Source organism: Chamaea fasciata, unplaced genomic scaffold (assembly GCF_029207755.1).
Source record: "Chamaea fasciata isolate MVZ Bird 193981 ecotype frontalis unplaced genomic scaffold, bChaFas1.0.hap1 SCAF_18, whole genome shotgun sequence".
NCBI classification, from domain to species: domain Eukaryota; kingdom Metazoa; phylum Chordata; class Aves; order Passeriformes; family Sylviidae; genus Chamaea; species Chamaea fasciata.
This window is the reverse complement of record NW_027094103.1, coordinates 5,142,925-5,163,841: the sequence shown is the minus strand read 5'-3', so window position 1 is coordinate 5,163,841 and position 20,917 is coordinate 5,142,925. Positions and strand designations below refer to the sequence as shown.

The following is a 20,917-nucleotide window of genomic DNA, read 5'->3' as shown; positions in this document are numbered from 1 at the left end:
TGTGCCCAGCTCCAGGAGGGGAATTGAGGGATCTGTTGGATAACCAACCTTTTTGGAATATTCCCAAAGAAAATGGGGAGTGCAGGAGTGACATTTGCAGCTCAGACTAAGTGTGCCCAAGCTCATCACTAAGAAAAATTCGAGTGAGGTTTCCTTGAAATCCTGAGTATCTTGTTGAATGTACACATGGCCTGGGGCTGGGAATCCTTCCCCAGAGACTTGGTCCTGGTTCTGGTGGCACTGAGAGTCTGGTGGTGTGATGGCTGTTGGGGGCATCAACACAACAAAATTAATACTCAGATATTAGGCTGATGTGTTAAAAGAGATCCTAGGTAACTGCACCTTAGGAACAAGAATTTTAATTTACTGTAATGCTATCTGGAAATAGATTTTTCTATTTTTTCTACATTTTTAATACAGAATTGCCATCATAACCCCAGTTCTGAAACACCCTCCCCACCCTGACTCATTTGATCTTGAATTTTTTTGCCTTCTTCTGAGAGCGCTTCCTCATATGAAAGAATAAAGAAAGATCTACAGATAGAACTTTTTAATCCTTTCTTCTATTATTTTCCTTCTGGACAATGCAGTTCTTTTGAAGAAAATCTAAAGAAACTGAAGGTTTTGATCTTTGGTGGAAAAAAATAAGTATGGTGCATATGAGATATATTTGCTGAGTGTGTTAACTTGAGTAACTTTGGTCATTAGATGAAGAAGGAATCTTTATGGATTTTAATTTTTTCATCTCTCTGGTTCTCAGAAGCGTTACATGAAAGGATATGTGTGCATGCAGATGCAGCGCTTTTAAACACCAACCCCCCACCAACAGCAGGCTGTTGCACTTTGTGATGGGGTGAACACCTGGGCTGGTTTGAAGCTTCCTGTTCACTGGGTGAGAATGCACCTGTTGTCTCCCCTGTCCTTGATCTCTCTCTGGAATTACACCCACCTCCTCACCTGCTCCAGTCCACTTTTGCATCCTTAGTTGTGGCAGCACACTTTTATCAGGGTTTGGGTTTTGCTCTGATCGGAGCGGGGACGCACCTACAAATTTTTTCTCGCATCTCTTGGCTGGAGTGGTTGGCACCTTGCTGCATTTCTTCATCGTCTGCCTGCTGTTACACCTGCTCCCTCTTTGCCTTTTGTTTTTGCTCGAGTGCTGGCTCCAGTGTATGCCGGGATCACCTCATTATAAATTTATGTCCTTTGGTTTTTCCTGGTTGTTCTGTCATAGCTGTGGAAGGTGACAGTTGATGTCCACAGATCACAAAACCCCTTTTTCTGAGCTTGTGTGGGATCCTCTGGACAACTCAGCAACACTGGATAGGTGGTTGGGCTGTTCCCACTGTTGTTAAGGCTGACAAGCGTAGTTTATACAAAACTTTGGAGTCTGTGTGTGTTCATTTACTGTTCTGTGGGTGAGTGGTGCACTTCGTTGTGTAGAGTCTGTCACAGTGGCATTTGCATCTTGTTGGTGCCATAGTAACACAAATAATAAGCAAAAATACTGCTCTGACTGAAAACATGCTTGTTTTAGTATTAACTTGCCAGTTTTAAAAGTGCACAAGTGTTTCCAACAGAAGATCCCAACCCAAATCCAGATTTGCTTTTAAGGACTGTGTGTTTACATGGGGGCATCTTTGTTCCTCAGACCAGGCTGTTCCACTGCTCTCATTTTGAGCTCAAAGAATTGCTTTAAAAATAGATCCTCTTTCCTTGAGTTCCCTGACATCAACTGGTAGTTTTAAAGAGAAACCAGATAATAAAAATATTCTGCTTTGCAGACCTCAAGATATGACCAACAGCCGGTGTTGGGTTCCCTGTGCACACAGTAGTGGAGTGAAGGCACAGTGCAGGGATAGGGGGACCGGGATACTGGCAATGGCAGCTTGTGCTGTTTCCTGCTGTGGCCCAGCTCGTTACAGAGCTGTGCATTAGTGTGATCCCAGCCCTGCAAAATGATAATGAGGACTGAGCAGAACCTGCTCTGATACCAGGGAGGAAGTTTAGCTTTTCACCTTGGGAGGGTTCTCAACATTTCCTCACGTAGTAAGGAGCTCCCTTATTCACAAATGTAAAAGGTTTAAGCAGTCTCTCCTTTGGCTTGTGCTGTGAATTTTGATTAATTTTGATGAATTCTGACTCTGACTTTCTACCTTAATCTGTAAAACTACGTTGTTTCTCGTTGAGTCATGTGTGGCTTAGTCCATGAGCAGAATTGCAGTAGTGCATGTGGAAATGTGGCTGGAGCTTTTAGTGGCATCCTCGCTTTTGTTTCTTTGAGATGGGGAATTTTATTGTGTGGTGCTGTTGTATAAGGTGCCCTGAGGCAATATTTATATTTATGTGACTAACACAGATGAGCTCAAACATATACAATGACCTTGTCCCTATATTAAGGAATGTATTTAATCAGCTTATGAAAATGGAGAAAAATAGCCAGGCTTCTAAAATTACAAAAGTAATAAGATGTGACACGTGTATTTCTGTATCACTTCTTGTGAGGCACTTACCTCAGCTTTCTTTAATCAGCCAATGTTGCACCATAATGTATTCTTGTTTATGAAAATTATAATTACAGAGGAAAAAATTTGGGTTTTCCCCCCCACTTTCATTTTCATCCCTCCCCGTTCACTCTTCTTCCATGCCTTGGTGACTCCGGAATGGTCCATAAATTCATATTGAAACCTGGAGTGTGGAACTGACCTAGTGAAAATCTCTTCCCCCTTCTCTCTCCCAAGGCAGCTCTGTTCCCCTCATTCCTCTCTCCCCACCACGTTTTGGCAGTGGCATGGGTTGAACGGAGATCAAAGTGGCTTTGTAACCACAATCCGTGTCTTAGAGAAGGAAATTTAAAGCTTGTTCAGTAAAACTTTATTTCATTCATCTTTTAGCTTTAAAATAGCTATGCTGTGGTCAGGGCCTTGTGGTTGCCTGTTCTTATGACTCCATATTTGCCCATAAAATACAATATTTTGTGAGAACAGAGGACTGAAAGCAAAATCTAAAGGAAAACTCTTCTTTACCTATTGACCAGGCATTGGCAGACTTCCAGTTTTTGATAATGATGCATTCATAGCTGACAGCTATGAGAAGTAAGTTTCAAAATGTGTCATTTTTTAATATTATAGACTCCTGACTTTTTACTTACAGGAGTCTCTAGTTTACTGAGAAGTTTTCAAACCTAGTTTAGTGTATCTGTAGTCTCTTAGTGTTGGACTTTTATGAGTCTCACTTCGTTGTATGTCTACAATGTTACTGGATTTGTAGGTGGCTCTGCTGTGACACAAAATTAATTCCAGGAATATTTCATAATGGCCATGTCAAGTATTTTTATAAATAAGTAACTTCTTTGCTGAGAGAAAAGGTTAATTGGTTAAATTACTTTATCCTGAAAGAGCTGCTTTCAGTTTTAGCCCAGTGTTTCTGGTTATTTAATTTTCCATGTGTGTTTTAATAAAATTTTGACTGGAGCCCTTTGCGAATTTCCATAGTTCCCTTCTGGCAGGAGGTGCTGGATTCTTGTCTTTGCAGGAATGACAGTGAGAGAGCTGCAGAGTGAATCTGCATGACCAGTCATGTAGTGGCTTTATTGACTACTTTCCATATTACAGAAGATTCATACACCAGGATTCTCCAGGTGGTGGATTTTGAAGGGCTGAGGGATTTTGGCTGCTCCTGACAAGCTGGGCATTACTGGGTGTCAGTGATGAGGGCAAGGATAAAGAACCAGGGCTGGGGATGGGTTTTATGTGCTGTTCCTGCCTCCCTGCCCCAGAGCAGGAGCCTGGGATGGGCCCCTTGGGGAAGGGAGCGAGGTGTGCAGGGATGGACATAGGTTAAAACCGAGCTTTGCTGGGCAGGGCAGGGCTGGACACGGGTTAAAACCGAGCTTTGCTGGGCAGGGCAGGGATGGACTCAGCTGTAAACCCACGGGAGCTGCTGTGCTGCTCAGATGTGGGGCACGGGAATGTTCCGAGTCCTCAGCGCAGCTTTTTGTGTAATGGAAGAAAGGGAGCCGCATTCTTTAACTCACTGTGCCAAAGTTTACTGTGCTCGGGTTGTTACTTCCTCCAGCCCACCCTCCCCCCCATCTTTTTCTGCCCATATGTCAGATTACTTGGTTTGGGAAACAGCTGATAGTCCATTGTATGACTCTGATGTTTGACATTTCCTTCCTCTTTCAGTTAAAAAAAATTCTAGAAAAGAAAGTTAAATTTGGGAAGAACAGAGAAGATTCCTTTGTTTTCTTGCAGATTTGCTTTTATCTTTTTTTTTTTTTTCTTGTGCTGGACTGCTTTTCTGTAGTACAGCTTTCTCCAAGAGGGGACTTTTAAATTAGGAAAATGGGCAGTCAGTTCTGATTCTTTCTGAAGGGGACTTGCAAACCTCATCATTCACCCTGCCTGAAAACAAGGGAGGGACACTCTGGCTGCTGGCAAGTTGCATCTTTATTTGCTTTTTTTTGTGTGCCATTGAAGTTTGCAGTAGGTAGTTTCCATTTTATTATCTGTTCTCAACCATCTACTCAGAAGTTACGGTATAATTGATTCCCTTTTGTGGAGAAACTGGCTGAAGTGATGGAGAACTCAGAGATGCCTTTCTGTAAAGTAGTGTCTGTGACTTGAGCTGTGGGGTGGGTCACTACCTAAACCCAGCGTTTGGTAAAAGAATTTCTTCAATTCCTTCTGTCTCTTGTCTTGGAGATGGCATTTTGCTTCCAGGCATTGTGTGCTTCCATAGAGCCTACAGGGGTAAAAGTTCAGCTCTGCCGTGGGTAGACTTCATTCCGTGTAGAATTAGTAAGGTTGGAAAAGAGCTCCAAGATCAAGTCCACTTCTTCCTCTTTTCCCAGTAATAACACCCAAACCAGAGCAAACCCAGTCATGCCTTGTTGCTTTTGGCTGCCGTGCCTTTGCTGGGTAGATGTTTGGAGGTGGGCAGGTTCTCTGCATCCTCTGAAGCCCAGATTCCCGTGTCGGTGCAAGAGCCAGCAGGACACGTGGGGAAGCGCCTGTGTCTCACTCCCACGCTGACCTGGGACAGTGCTGCTGCCATCTTTGTTTCCTTTTGTCTGTGTCTTGAATATATTGGGCTTGAAAGTATCTTTCCAAGTGATGGCTGGGTCTCAGCCCTCTGGCTTGCAGCCATGCTTATCACATTATCCTCATTATCCTTTCCCATCTCTGATGCACTGGGTTGGTGCCTTGCCGAGCCAGGCACCAGCGCGGAGCCGTGTTCTGAATTTGCTGCATTGGTTAAGGGCTGCAGATTTGCTAACCAAAGCCTTCACTGAAGGGGAAAGATGTTGATGTAACTCAAAGGTCTTTTATCAAAAATTTGCTCTCTAATTCTTTATTGCTTTTAAATGGTTTTTTTAAGAGTTTTTGCAGTTAGTCCTGAATGACTATAGCTGCTTTATAGGTGGACGCTGGGCGCTGGCTGAGGATGGCAGCTCTGAGGGTGACCACTGAGTGTTCTCTATGTGCTAATGAGATTTCCAAGGTACCTCTTGGTACCTGGCTAAATGAAGGGGCATGGAACAGTGTGGTGGAATCATAGTTCCACCAAAGTGTCCCATCCCAGTGGTGGCCAATGTTTGTTTGGCCTGTCAGATTTGCTGAAGTGGATGTAGTTGCACTTCACTCGAATAGTCTCCCGGGCTCTCTGTATTTGGTTGAAAGGTTTCTTGAGGTAGATGTTTTGTAGACAAATTCCGAATTAGTACATAAGTTTTTATCCTGATACAAAATTTTCAGCCACCTCGTTTTGGTTTGAGTCTGCATTCTGATAATTTAATTTGATATCTGGACAAAACTCAGCAACTGTTCTCTAGAGAACCTTAGTTTCCCTCTTGTAAACCAACCAGACTTAATCCTTGGATGATTTTTTAACTCTGTGGAATATATATTTTTGACCATTCCTGTAATTCTTCTGGTTTTGATGTTGTGAAACGAGAGCTGCAGTTTGTGATGAACGTGCAGAGCTACAGATGAATTGTAACGGCCTCAATTTCTGTGTCACCTTCTGTTTCTTTCATAAGAATTTCTCACATTTGGTTTTGTTTTGCCAACCTGTTTTTGTGGTGGACTGGAAGAAGATCTTTTTCAGTGTGTCAGTGTGTGCTCATTTTCCTTCTGCTGTGTTTGATTGTAGTCATCTACTTTAGTATTTAACCTTGAAATTCTGTGAGGGTTTGGATCCATATCAGTAATTTGGGTGCTTTTACCAGATTGCTCTTTCTTTTATGCTTGCCACTCAAAAAGCCTTTGTTGGTAGCTCCCGCATCTGCCAGAGCTGCTGAAATTTGAGCATTAGTGTTGGAGTCCTTTTATATTTTCCACTGGGAAAGCTGGTATTGGTTGCCACCTCAAATTCTTTTTGAGATGGGTCTGACTTCTGTTTCTCTGAAAGAAGCAATTAATCTTCCTGGCTGCCTCCTCCCCTACATGGGCAAAGTCACCTCACGCTGGGGAGAAAGAGGAAAAAACACCTTATTTCTATCAGTGCTGTTTACATTTTAGGCATAAGAGCTAATGCCGTTAGTTTGTGACTTTTAATAATGTGAATTCCATTATTTTAGAAACGCCTTGGTTTTCTGGTCTTCAGTACTGTGGTATGGGATCTCAGATGTCCCCAGGTACAGAAGTCCATCAGGGAGATATCTGATAATGGGATTTTGGTTACAGCTAAATCCTTCTCTGAGACTTGGCAAAGGTAAAAGATGACACACAAATGCCCTGACACTGTTGCTTGTCACAAACAGCTCTGGAGTAGGAGCGTTTAGATAATCTGTTCCAGGGGGCACGAGGGAAGGAGGCAGCATGGAGTGCGGGGATTTATCCAGCAGAAAGCTGTTCCAGGCACATGTGCTGCGTGCACTGGCATGCTCACTTTCATGTTGGTTTTTAAAAGCAAAGGAATAACAACCCAAAAAAAGGTAATTTTTTCATCCTTCATTTTTAAAAGCTTGTTAGTGGCTGCCCTTTATCCCTTTTTTTCCAGCCACTTGACTGTGTGCTTATGCAGGGAGAGGATTAAAGTCAAACATGTCATTCTGCTGCTGCTCAGTTGCATACTAAGAGGGCTGAGGCTGAGGGCTGGGCTCTGGAGGACAAACCATGGCGGGGTGGTTTTTTGGCCATGGGACACCCGTTTCAGAAGTAGCTATTTTTTTTAATGCTCCATTTTTAGTCTATCCTTGATTTCAGAGCAAGTTTGGAGGACTTTGTGCAGTTATGGCAATAGTTGGCCTCACAGAAATGTCCTTTTGAAGCTCATTCAGTGCGTGCAAGGCCTCTGCACTGCCATGTGATCCCTTCTCTTACAGGGGCAGAAGGGATAAGCCCTGAGGGGAGGGAACACAAACCGGTCCTTGCTTTTTTAAAAGGGAAAGCATAAAGAGGAGAATGTTAATATATAGTTCAGGGAAGGATCTGATTTCAGGAGACTCTGCAGGACTGAGATGGTCAGTCTGCTGTGGGTTTTCCGGAGCAGAGATCTTCAGACCCAGCAGAAGAGATGGGGAATGTCAGTGGACAGGTGCTGGCACTGCTCAGTTGTGCTGAACAGGAGCCTCTCTCAGGGTGTACAGTCTGTAAAGCTGTGAAGAAAACGAATTTTTTAGTTAAGCAATCTCCTCTGTTCTTTCAATTCGCTTGACAGGGACTTAGGCAGATGTTACTAAATACTTTATTTCACAGTGAGAGAGAATGGGGTTTGCCTCCCCCACAAGCAACACGTTGTTACAGAGTGGTTTTCAGTCCCCCTGTCCTCGTCCTTTGTCCTTCCTTGCTGGTGAAGCGTATCGACGTGACATAACTTTTATCTGGTATTTAAATGGCTGGAGTGGAGTGTGCAATGATATTTCCTTGCTGTGTGAGGATGATGTAGTGAAATGAGGCACTGTAACCAAAACAGATGGTGCTAATCTTGAGTCTGTCTGCAAGATCTTACAGCATTTAATTAAAATGGTGGTGTAATTCCCATGACACCTTTAACTACAGTTTAAATTCTTGGACTATGAACTAAGGGCTTTCTTATGCAGATTTTCACTCATGTGAGTAGTCCTCAGTATGAGTCTCTGGTGGCTTCAGAATAGCTACTTACTTGAATGAAGCTCTCAAGATGAGACACTAATAAAACTGGCAAACATATATATGGCATTTGCATGTTTTATGTTCCAATTTGGAGCATAAATTGTAGACTAAAAGATACTTAGCAACTACTCTCCTACGTAGAAGCAAACAAAATTCTAGATTAGAGGAATTGTTTAGACTGAGCCTAACTTCAGAGGCTGGTAAATACATTGTTTTAAGGTACCCTGGGCAGCTTAGCATCTTCCCTTTGGTTGGAAGGACGTTGATGAAAGCTTTTATATTCCCTTTGTTTAATTGAAATGTGTTTGTAGAAGTGATGAGGTGCGGTTTGGTTTTTACATTGCTTGCATTGTTTTTTAAGACCATTAAAGGAAGTTGTTTGAAGCACTGGGCAGACCTGCATTTGTCTGAGTGGCACCTTTTAGGCAGGCAACTGGGAAGCATTTTCATACTTGGTTTTTGTTTTGTTTCAAATTGGAGAAGTGTGAAAAATAAAATGACCTGAACGTTGCAATATTGAAAGTCTTTGAGAAAGCGGGGTTGGAGCTGAGAGCCTGTGTGATGGATATCTGGTTCTTTTATCCATGATGTGGTCTTACCTCCTTTCCAATGTGTCCTTCCTATTTTGAAAGTACCCGAGTGATGATTTTCTACTCTCTGCAGCCGGACTCTCTCTTAGCTTTTCTTACTTTTCTGTACTATATGACACAGGAAAAATAACACATTTATATGGTTTTAATAATTGTTTTTAATTTAGAGAAGCACAAAGTAGTTCAGAAATGGCTCTGCTTTACACTTCTTGTGGCCAAATACAAGAATTTCTCAAACTTTTGATGCTTTCCCTCTTTCTCCTTCTGTTGTGTCTATATTATTGTATGATCTCTCTAAGGGAGCTTTGTGTATTAAAATGGGTGGAATTACTCAAGTGATCTGGAGAAGTTAATTTAGAGTTGGCCTGTCCACTTCCCGTAAAACAGAGGCCAAAAAGCATTTGGTGGAGATGGGAAATAAAAGAGGAGGTGGAAGATGGTTTTGTTTGTGTTCCATCTGCAGGGGCTGCAGAAGAGGAAAACAGTCACAGTGGCTGCCCAGCACTAATTATATCTTCAGGGTTGCTGGGAGCATGCCAGCACCAAGTTGTGCACTGTGAAATGTTACTGGGGAATTGTGATTTTTAGCAGCCTAAACTCTACCGATCTGAGTGGAGCACGATGAGATCCGCAGAAGACCCTCCCAGCCTGCCTATTATTGTGATTTAAGCCTGAAGGGGGAAAAGAACGAGAGCTTAGGTTTTCTGTCTCCTAGGAATTCACAGTCGTGGATGGTGTCCTGGAGCCCTGAGCTGTGGCAGGGACACGTGGAGGTGTCAGCATTTGGGGCAGCAGGGTGTGACAGGAGTGCTCATTTACTTTCTGTGTCTCTCTGCTTGTCTCTGTGTGTGTGCAGGGGGGATCTGAGGTTTGTACACTCTCAGCTCGTCTCTCTTGAGGCTGTTTCACTCTGCAGAGTGTGATGATGGTCACTGAAACCTGAGTTTGTGTCCCTTTCCAAGGGACTCCAAGTGATCACTCTAAGTCCATGCATCTGAACAAAGACGTTGGCAATGCACTGTTTTCATTAATGCCTATTTCTTGGGGATGTTTTGGGTGGTTTTGGATGCCTGTGTGAAATTTGAACACTCTCTTCTACCCTGACAGCTGCTTTTGAAAACATCAGAAACAGATCTTTTTGTGTCTTGGGAATTACTCCATAAGAAGTTGGATGTTAGCGAAGGGTTTGGGTATTACTGTTGGAGATCCAATTTCTCTGTTTCCCTACACGCTTGGCCCAGTGCATTTAGAACTGGCGTCTCACAAATATTCTGTGTCCAACTGCAGTTAGCTGAACTTAGAAAAAAACCTCCATTTCAAAACAGCCCCTCTTATCTGAGCAGTTGAACCCTTCACAGCACAGTCCTCCATAACACATGTTCCTTTATAAACCGAAGCAAAAATCTCATTTAATGCATGATTTGCTAACAGTGTTGGATAATAATAATAAGTATTTGTGAGTTCCTTTCTTTTTTTTTTTTTTTGGTCAAGCTTTTTAGTTTTAAAAATATTGTAGCAACTGCTCTAAGCCAAAACTGCATATGGGAAGAGATGCAAGAAACATAGTAGATTACATCACCTGGCAGCAGTTCTGCTTTGTTCTGCATTCATCTCTAGCCAGTTGTGAGTTAAACAGCATGTTCACAGTTTTGTCCTCAGGTTGGCAATTTTGGTTTCTGTCTCAGTGTTTCAGGCTGCTTTCAAACCAGCAGTTTTACTAACCTGAGCAGCTCTGCCCTCCCTGACGTGCTTTGCTGTCCTCACACTTCCCGGTACAAGCATCTCTGTGGCTGTTTAATGAATCAGGTGTGGGGACTGATCTGAGTAGAGGAAAAAGTCGTTTAATCCAACCCTTCATGGTTTGAGTCAGCCCAGCTCAGTGTGAATGTCTGAGCAGCAGCTGAGTGCTGCCTGGGAGGCACCCAGGCCAGGCCTGCTCTGGCACCAGCGAGTGTTGGTTGAGGGGCGCATGAGCAGCAGTCTGGGTGCACTGCAAGTTGTGTTGTATCTGGCTGGAGCTGGCCCTGACAGGGGAGAGCCCTCTCCCCTCTCCTGTGGCTGTTCAGTGATTCCCTGGCTGCAGGATGAGCTGTCAGGGTGCTGAGCCTGGAAATGTTTGTCTTTCTCTTGTTTAAGTTGGTGAAGTGATCCCATTCCCATGACCAGTAGATCCAGTGTTAGACTGGGATATGGAACTGCATGGCTGGGGCTGAGGAGGCGGCTGTGTTGGATCAGCCTGTGCTCACTGCCCGTGAAGCACAAATGAAACCACATTTGGCTCTTCAGAACAGTTCCCACTGCTTGTCTTGTCTGTGCAATCCCTGCTACAGATGGAGGCCTCCTCAAACCAGGGCTGTTGGTTTCTTTAAAGAAATTAATGTAAATGTAAATAAATCCCTATGTGGATGCAGATCTTCTCCCTACAGTGTGTTAAATACTTTACACAGAACATCAGCAGAGGCGTAGAATGCGTGTAAGTGTTTTGGGTGTAGTCTGCTCTCGTGTATCCCTTCTGGATTCAAATCTCTATTTGAATTCAGTTTTAATTAATATGAGGACACAATCCAGAAGTTCTGAGGGATTAGTATTGATGCTTACCTATTAAAAATTTAAACAGAAACAGACATATCCCAGTACATGTGCTGAACCACATCTCTGCAACTTGGACTGGAAAACGATGTGTGAGAGCTCATTTAATGCTGCTACTGAGTCTGAAGCCCCAGGACTCACCTCTCCCTTTTTTTGGGAGTCTCTGTGCGGGTGGGCACTGGTGTGATCCAGGTTCGTAGTTTATCATTCCTCACAGTCCGCAGAATTACAGACTCCAGGAGTTCATCAGCGCAGAATTAACTTGGGTGCAGCTCTGCTGATTTTGCTGTGCTTTCCTTGACTGTGTTTGAAACCTCCTCTGGGGGGGATGTTGGGGTGATACCTCTGAGCTGGCAGGAAGCCGCAGGAGCCTCTCTGCTCTTTGAAACAGCTGAGCTCTGGCTTTTGCTGTGTGGATCAAGTGAGTGCTGCTGTTGGGTAATGTCCTTTGTTCAGTTGGGGTTTTTGGTTTTTGTCATCTTCCTGTTCCATGCTCTTTGTAATGTGTTCTTAGCTGGTCATGGCACAAGCATTTAACATCAGTTTTTCACACGTTGCCTATGCTGGCACTAATTCTCGGTGTTTTGTTGTTCACAGTTATATTCGTGATCCTGTTTCAGAAACTCTGCCCGTTCCTTTTCCATGCTATAGCTGAGGACACACGTAGAACAGATGTAGATGTTTTGGAGGAGCGCTTTCTCTTAGACTGTTATTTAGTGTATGAGGTGTTCTAGCACCCTACTATGGAAAAAATAACTCTAATCTTTCCATTTTGCCTCTTCTCCTGCATTCCCCTGCCCTTGTTGTGCCAGCAAGGTGGCCCATGGCTGTGTATCTCAGCCAGTCTGGACTATCTTTTCCCATTTCCTTTTCCATAGTTCCCAACCCTTTGGATGGCTGATCAGCATTTCCGTCTGAGTGCAAGAGCTCAGTGCTGGCTGTAGCGAGCCTCCAGCTGGGACAGTCCAGGACTGATGTGCTGCTGGCAGGATAGAGGATGACAGTGTCCCTTCTGCCCTGTGAAGCTGAAGATGCCTGGTGGTTTAGGGGGCTGCAAACAATAAACCCAATTTCCCTGCTGCTCAGTGTTCCATAGGTTTTTCCCCTTCCCAGTGCAGTCCTGTGTGGCCATGTGCCTGGTGAGGCCTCTTCAGAGGACAATTAAATGGGCAGTCTGGATAATCAGTGCTTGGGGAAATAGTCCTTGAGGCAGAGTGCCAGGAGCTGTAGCCATGGGCCAGAGCCTGCTGTGCCAGGCAGTATACAGGAATAAGGTGAAACTGTTTCAGAGAATTTACAAGATCCACGAAATAATTGTGGTTTTTGCTTCTGTTGTTGGTATGATGAGCATCACCTTCAGCTCCTCAGCAGTTCACCAGCCAGCACTTGAACCAGGCAGGCTCCTTCCAGCTACTGTGGTGGACAGAAGGAAATTGTAGAGTTTAAACTTTTAAATGGACTAAGTTTTTGGACTTGAAAAAGGAAATCCTTTTGTGTGTGATGGGGAATTTGGGTTTTGGAGGAGAAGTTGAATGTCCTTACACAGATGACAATGGGAGGATTATGTGATCTCCAAGTCTTTGGTTTCCTTTAGGAGTAAAAATTCATTCCCACAGTGTTTCCACTGCTGGATCTTTCCCTTGTCCCTGGCAATGCCCTCTCTTGTCAGAGGTGTAGCTGCTGCCCTGGAGTGTTTGCACTCCTTGTGGCAGACCAGCTGGCTGTTCCTGCAGGAGCACTTTGGAGCTGAGCACCGGCTGCTTCTGGGCAGCCAAGGGAAGGTGTGAACAGTGGAAATGAGGCAGTGAGGGAATAGCAGCAGCAGGAATGTGGTAACAGGTTGGAGAGTAGAGTACAAGCCCACTGTGAGCAGGGTATACACACACCAGTTGTGTTTGGTAACATCCAGACTGTCCTGGGGATATTTTCTGTCCTGTGCTGGAGAGTGGAGAGAAAGGGGGAGGCTGCTACAGGGGTGGGGCAAACTGGGAGAGAAGGGAAATCTCAGCATCACAGAACACCCTGTGCTGGAAGTGACCCACCATGATCATTGAACCCAGCTCCTGGCCCTGCCCAGGACACCCCAACAATCCCACCCTCTGCGTCCTTGAGAGTGTTGTTCAAACACTCCTGGAGCTCTGGCAGCCTGGGGGTCATGCCCATTCCCTGGGGAACCTGTTCAGTGCCCAAAGAAACCCTTTCCCAAACATCTGGGTAGCAAATCTGTTCTTTTTATTCTTCCTTGATGATTAATAAGAGAATTCTGTCTGGTTGAGAGACAGTAAATGGCAACTTTCCACATTCTGCTTTTGTTCATTTAGGCAAAATAAAAATAAAAAGCCCATTTGGTAAACCTGTAACATCACAAAGTGAAACTGTTTCAGCTTTTCCAGTAAGTCACTGGTTTTGTTAAGTATTGTGGTACTTTGTGACTTTCGAGTGGCCAACTTTTGGGCTGACACTGAGCTCACGTGGCCACCAAGCAGCCTGTAGGGAATGAGCCTTATTCCCTCTCACTGTTTGGTTTTTTTCCTGTCTGACTTGTAAGATGACAATAAGATAACAATAAGGTTAGAAATTCAATGGAGCTGTTGGAAATGAATAGAAGTGAGTCAGGCTGTGGTAAAAACCTAAGTGCAGGGGTAAGCCAGGTTTATTCAGTGCTGTTTCTAAATTTTTTCTCTTGAAGGGGAATAAAGGAAAACACATGAATAGGAAGATTTTTGAACTTGAATTGAGGAATTAACCAATGAAAATCAAACAAGCTACAAATATAACTAAATGATAAAGCCATCCAATGACTCTTTCCTTCTTTTTTTTTTGTTGTTGTTTCCCATAGGCCGAACTGACGGGCATCAAATGGCGTAGGTACAACTTTGAAGGCCATGGGGACTGTGGGCCCATCATTTCAGCTCCAGCCCAGGATGATCCCATCCTGCTCAGCTTCATCCGCTGCCTGCAGGCCAACCTGCTGTGCGTGTGGCGCCGCGACGTCAAACCCGACTGCAAGGAGCTCTGGATATTCTGGTGGGGGGACGAGCCCAACCTGGTCGATGTCATCCACCGCGAGCTGCACAGTAAGCCACTCTTTCTTTCCTCAGTTATTTCTGGTTTTCCCAGTGGAAAAGGACTTTTTTTTTAAAATGCTTTAACTTGCTACCTTATGTGGTTTTGTCGTAGTTTGTGTTTTAAGATCGACAGGAAAACAAACAAACCTGTAAATTTGACTTTTTTCACCATGTGATAAGGTGCAAAGTGAAACTTGAACTCGGGAGACCTGTAATAAATGTCATGACTTGGATTTTTGTGGAAACTCTAAAAATAGAGTAAATCCTAGTTCAAGGGATAATAATAATAATAATACCCCTGCTCTGGCATAAGTTTGTAGCTGATGTAGCTGAAATCACCTCTCCTGTAGAGTCAGGTGAACTCCATGGCACCCCAGGTAAATCTGTGAGGTCAGGACTTGCTCCTTACTCGTGCTGCAGGATTTGAGCATGATCCAAGGCGAGTTGCAACAAGTGAGTTGGAGGAATAGGAGGCAGGAAGGGGCAGGTAGGTCAGAGGTGACAGTGCTAAGTTGGTGATTATAGGCTTTATGCTACTGGGATTGTCCTCAGGGTCTCCAGAATGTGGAGCCTTAACATGATAAAGTTACTTCTACTGTGTCTGTTGTGATCCTGTTTGGGTTTGACTGTATCTAGAATATATTATTTTCTTTTCAGTGGTGTGTTGTTGCTATGACAAGTCTTAGTTTGCCTGAACTAAAAGGTATTTTATTAGGCTGTATGAATTTTACCTCCATTTTCATCTTGGGTCTTGCAAGAAAACAACTGAAGTTCACCAGTTCTGGAATCATGACAGTAGTTTAAAAATCCCAAGACAGTCATAAGGAGCAGGTTCTGGTTTCTTGCAATAATTTTTTATCCTTGTGGCCTTTAGACCTTCTGGTGACTTGGTGATAAAGTTTGTTTCAGGTACACAGACTATTTTGTTTATCAAGTGTGCTTGAGCTGTCCCTTATCTCCCACCTGTACCCTGCACTGTTTAGTCCTGGGTTATGGTATATTCATTTATTTTCATTCTCTTCTAAGCACCATTCCAAACTTCTGCTTTGATGGCTGCCAGATTGCTTATTTGGCACCAGAGCCTGTGAAATCACAGATATGCAGGCCTGAGTACCTTGGGGTGTGTTCCACACAGGTAGCCCTGTGATCATGTATAATTAAAGAGATGGCTCACAAGTGCTGCACTGAGCCATTCCACTGACATTCATTTTTTATGAGGCACCTGTTTTGAATGAGGGAATGGGTAATATTTCTACTTACCCAGCAAAGCTTTAATAATATATGCATTTCTCTTAGTGAAATATAATTTATTTAATATTTCAAATGCAGTAGATGGGACTTAAGTGTCTTTTTATTTGAGGGGAGTTGCAGGTGATGTTTCTGTTGTAAATTGATGGAGCTTGTTTATATCTGACATCCTGGTTACAACAATGTGATGCTGCTTCCAGTGGTGGTGGTATGGAAATCCACTTGAATGTCTGGACGGCTGAACCTGCTTCTGCTGGGTGCAGTATGGGGCAGAGTATAGCAAAGCATCATTGTCATACATTGTTTGCCTGGTTTGAAATTTTATGGAATCACAGGATTATTTCATTTGGAAAAGGCTTCCAAGGTCATCGAGCCCAACCTGTGCCTGATCCCCCAGCCAGAGCACTGTGTGCCATGTCCAGGTGTTCCTTGGACACCTCCAGGGATGGGACTCCACCACCTCCCTGGGCAGCCCCAGCCGATGTTTAACAACCCTTTCCATGCAGAAATTCCTCCTGGTGTCCAACCTGAGCCTCCCCCCGGGCCAGCCTCTCCTCCTGTCCCTGTTCCCTGGAGCAGAGCCCGACCCTCCCTGGCTGTCCCCTCCTGTCAGGGAGTTGTGCAGAGCCACAGGGTTCCCCCTGAGCCTCTTTTTCTCCAGGCTCAGCCCCTTTCCCAGCTCCCTCAGCCCCACCTGGGGCTCCAGCCCCTTCTCCAGCTCCATTCCCTTCCCTGGACATGCTCCAGCCCCTCAATGTTCTTCCTGAGCTGGGGGTCTCAGGACTGGACACAGCACTCGAGGTGTTCCAGCATCCAGGCTGGAGCCTTCAGAGCAGTAACTTTTAAGTGGAATTCAATCTGAAACTCGTCTGTTGTCACGTGTGTAAATCCTACAAGGGTAGATTTCCTTGTTCTATATTAAAAGCACATTGAAACACTTGTAGTGACTTATCAGATATAGTTCAAAGTGATGTAAATTGTGTAAGTGTTGTACATTTTCCTGCTGATAGGGCTGTCGGGCTCTGTTCAGTACATTTTAGAGTTCAAACCTCAGTATTGACAAAATATTGAGCCTCAAATTCTGCCAGAACAAGGCATTTATGTCCATTGATTCCTTGAGATAGGACAAAGGACTCAGTTTGTGTTCACTGCTTCATGCAGCCACAAGGGAAAAGGAACAAGTTTATTCTGCTTTTTATTATATAAACAGGCCACAAAACAGAACTATTTGATAGTTGAAATTAGCTTCCTGAAAATGTAAAGGGCTTTTCCGTGTGGGTGTACAAACAGAAAATAGGAAAGTTACTGAAGCAGTTTTCCTTGCCTGTCAGCTGGGCCAGGGTAACATGATGCTTTTTTTGGGATAACCTGCTCAGGAAATGAGCTGCTTTGGCATAAAATGCTGTTCCTTCAGGTTGGATTGTCGCTGTGAGTTAGAGTTCCATGGTCAGGACTTTGTTGTTGTGTTGTATTCACATGTTCAGGAGCACAAGTCCCAGGAATCTGATGCTGCAAATCCAAGAGAAAGCCTGGAGTCTATCCAAAACATTGACATCTGAGGTATAGGAACCTTAATAATGCCTGAAGTAAGATCGTGAATTCTTATCAAGAATAAAGTCTTGGATTTCTCTTTTCCTTCCTAGGACGTGTGCTTTAAAAATGAAATAATTTAATGATAACTAAATTTTAAAGAATTTAATTTTTAAATATTATGTTTTATTAATTCAGGTCTAAATTGTGGTTTTTTACTTTTCTGAATAAGAGTCACTCCAATAGTGCTATATGGTATTTACTGCTTTCAGTAAACAGAGGAGAAGTCCAAACTGAGGCTCTGCTTTCACAAGCACTCCAAAAACTTTTGCTCATGAACTCCAAGGGTTCCTTTATCTTTATAACACTGAAGATTTGGTAAACAACAAATCTGCCATTAATAAAAGAATTTCAAATAGTCATAGGGAAAACAACTTAGTGATTGTAAACAGGAGGTATGAGGAGAGTTGTTTATGTAGTAGCTTTCCAAAACTGTGGATAATTAAATGCTGTCACGGGAGATTAAGTAAAAACAATTATTTGCAGAGCAGTTAGAGATCAGTGGAGTGGTTGGATTAACCAGGCAGCTGGGAACTTCAGAAGTGTCTCTTGCACATTCTCCTGCATTTCTTCTTCCTGCCAGCCTTGACTGTGATGTTCTGGTTTTTATTGTGGTGGCATTTAAAACTGGACCAGAGGTTGAAGATGTTTATTCAATCCTGTGTGGAAAAAAAGCTTAATTGGGGTGGGGTCAGTCAGTGAGGAAAAACTGGAGATTCTGTAAGTTTGAAGAAGTTGGGTGTGCTTTAGTTTGTTGAAGTTTGGTTTTCTGAAGGATAAATGCTGTTCAGTGATATTGCCTGGAGAGGTTTGGCAGCTGTTCCAACCACAGTACCTTTTCCCATAAATCCATTTTTTTGTGCATCCGACAGAAGAAGTGGAAGGAGAGGAGGGAGTGTGTGACTGTTGGCAGCTTTTTTGACAGGAACGTTGTGGATTTGCAAGTTGCAGAGTTCTCATTTGCATTTGGTGACCAAATACCATCTGGAGCATCGCAGAGAATTGAGACTCAACCCTTGGGTTTTCTCTCTTCTCCCACCCCTGCCCTGGGCCCTGTGGGTTCCACACAGGTGACAGGGAAGGGAGATCTGTTCCTCGGTTCTCTTCTTTGCTTTTGCAAAGAGCACTTTGCTCTGACATTTTACACCAGTCCAAGAGTTGGACTTGAACTTGTGGGCCCCTTTCAACTGAGAATATTCTGTAATTCTCTCACAGTTTTGTCTATCAATTTTTAATCTCTTTACCGGATTTATGGATGTATTCCACTTTGTCTGCTTCATCTGTGGTACAGAATATTGGAATTCTCAGGGATAATGCAGGGATTATGATGTGTACCACTACTGAGAATACAGGTTGGTGTCTGTAAGCACAGCATTGGAGGTAGACTCTGGAAAACTGGCAGAATGTGAGACAGGAGCTTGAAAATGAATAAATTTAGTGTTTGATAGCTCTTTAGGTAAAACTACACCTTTCTGTCAGCTTAGTAGCTTGTGTGCCTGAACTCGCTGATTTTAGTAGGTATGTGGGATTTCCATCTGATATATTGCACTAGATGCATTAATTTCTGGAGCTGCTTCCCCAGAAAAATGCTACTATTTCACTTTCTGCTCTGTAGAATACAAGAATTTAGATGGAAACATTTATGAAGAATAGATTACCTTGAATAAATTGGACAAGTCGTTCCTGAAAGATTATTGTACATGATCTTTGGAGCTTGGTAAGTTTGAAAACGTCACTGAAATTTGAGCTGTGACAGGAAAAACCTGGAGCTTGGGCTCGTTCCTGTTTATGAATTCTTGGCATATCGGGCTGGCGCAGCCGTAATCCCCTGGTGCTGATAAAAGGGAGGAGGGAAAAATGCTGCCTGTAGGAAGAGCTGTGTGCAGGGCACCCACATTAACCCACGTGGTTGTGCCTCAAAATTAATTTCTGCTATTGTTTCTCTACCTGAAACTTGCTGATTTTTACCTACAGGAAAGCAGAACGTGTCAGCTCTGTTTTTAAGGATCTTTCCTGAGGAGAACAACTTGCCCCAGAAGTCAATGTAGTTGTTTTTATTCCTGCTGGGAAGGGTTCTTGATGCTCCCTTATGCACTGCCAGATTTCAAAGTCTCATTTATCAGTCAAGTCTTCTAAATTAAGTCAGTGTTTAACCTGCACATGTTTAGTAGTTGGTGCTTGTCAGCATTTATTAGGGATTAAAAGAAAAATAATGGAAAAACTTGGGGAAAATTATAAATTTTGGTTCTGCTAATGTAAAAGAGAATAAAATAGTGAAAAATCTACTTTCCTTTTCTATTTGAGCCTATTTAAGGTTCTTTCAGAGTACTGTCTTATTTCTGCAATTGTGAGGAATTGGGAGCTCTGTCAGGAATTACAGAGTATGTTCTAAGCTCTGTGTAGTGAGATACGTTAATTATTGAATGAGAAGATGTTCCTGTCTATTCAAACATATTTTAAGTGTGTGAAGCAATGCGTGAAATGAAGACTGAGCCCCCTTGCCATGAAATGGGTGTTCAAATGAGAGCGCTCCTCAGTCTTTTCATTTTACTATGGGATTATGGCAGTGGGCAAGAAGGGAGGGAGTTGCTGCTGGAATTGCGTTACAGCTGGCTTGGAGACTTCCTTGGTTTTGCCCAGAGGTTATTCCTGGGATCCCTGGGCTTTGCTGAAAGCATGGGATGTGTATTACAACGATTTTATGCACTCTGAGTAACTCCATAAACCCCAGAACTCTTGTCATGCCCAGTGGTACCAGGAGTGAGAGCAGCCAGGCATGGAAAAGCAGCTCATGAACAAGGAATGAAGGATCTGAAATCCGAGGCTTTTGGAAGGCTTTCCATTTAAAAAGCAGCAATGAATATCAAGCAGCTGAGTACCACTTATTAATAATTTGAAGTGAAATCTGAAAATGGTTAATTGCCGGTTCTTGAGCGCAGAGTGGAATTAACAAGTAGGTTCCTATGACAGAAGACTTTATTGGAATATTAAGTTACTGAAAAGTCTGTTTCTGGCTTGATTATTTTCAATAAGATAAGTCATTTGCATTTTCTTAATTGCCTAGCGTAGATTATTCCCAAAGACACGAAAACAAAGTTCAACTTTTCCATTTTTCGGCAAGAAGATGGGATTGAAAAGTGAATTCCTACTTTCTCAGCTTGCAGAATTGTTCTGTGACCCTTATATCTGACACTGGTAATTGGTGTCCAGTGATTGCCAGTTGAAGTTCAGCTTAGACAAAATAAACTTTTTCTTTTAAGGAGGCATATTAAATGAGGTTATTATGCCATCATTTGGGATTAAGGAATTGCTTCATGGGAAAATGCCAACTCCTTTTATACACATGAAGTTGACAAGAGCCTTATTGTGTCTGGGCGAGATGTCTTCATTTTGTTCTGTTTTCTTTCAAAAATAAATGTTCTTCCCACCACTTCTACTCCTTTTACTTGAAAGTTGGTTTATGAGAGTCATTAAAAAAAAAAAAAATTAAAACTGAGTGTCCTGTTTGGAATTCTGACTGCGCTTACCTTTGCCTTCATCCCTCTTTCCTTCAGTGGTTTTGTCTCCACGTGAAAACAGAGAATCTCAGTGTTCAGAGCAGGATCCAATGAGTACATTGTGGCATTTGTGAATTCATTACTGATTCTGGTCAAGAAATGGACTTTACTGCTCCTTGTGGGTCCCTTCCAGCTCAGGATATTCCATGGATCATTCTTACAGCTGGCAATATCTA

At 43.2% G+C, this 20,917-nt stretch overlaps 1 protein-coding gene across 1 annotated transcript in view; it reads left to right on the top strand.

Annotated features, from left to right (window-relative positions):
- Positions 1–20,917, top strand: part of MED13L (mediator complex subunit 13L) — a 166,053-nt gene that overhangs the window by 4,902 nt on the left and 140,234 nt on the right. The window contains exon 2 of the mRNA XM_066200137.1: positions 14,118–14,355. Within this exon, the coding sequence (XP_066056234.1) occupies positions 14,118–14,355 (238 nt within the window). The remainder of the gene's footprint in view (positions 1–14,117; positions 14,356–20,917) is intronic.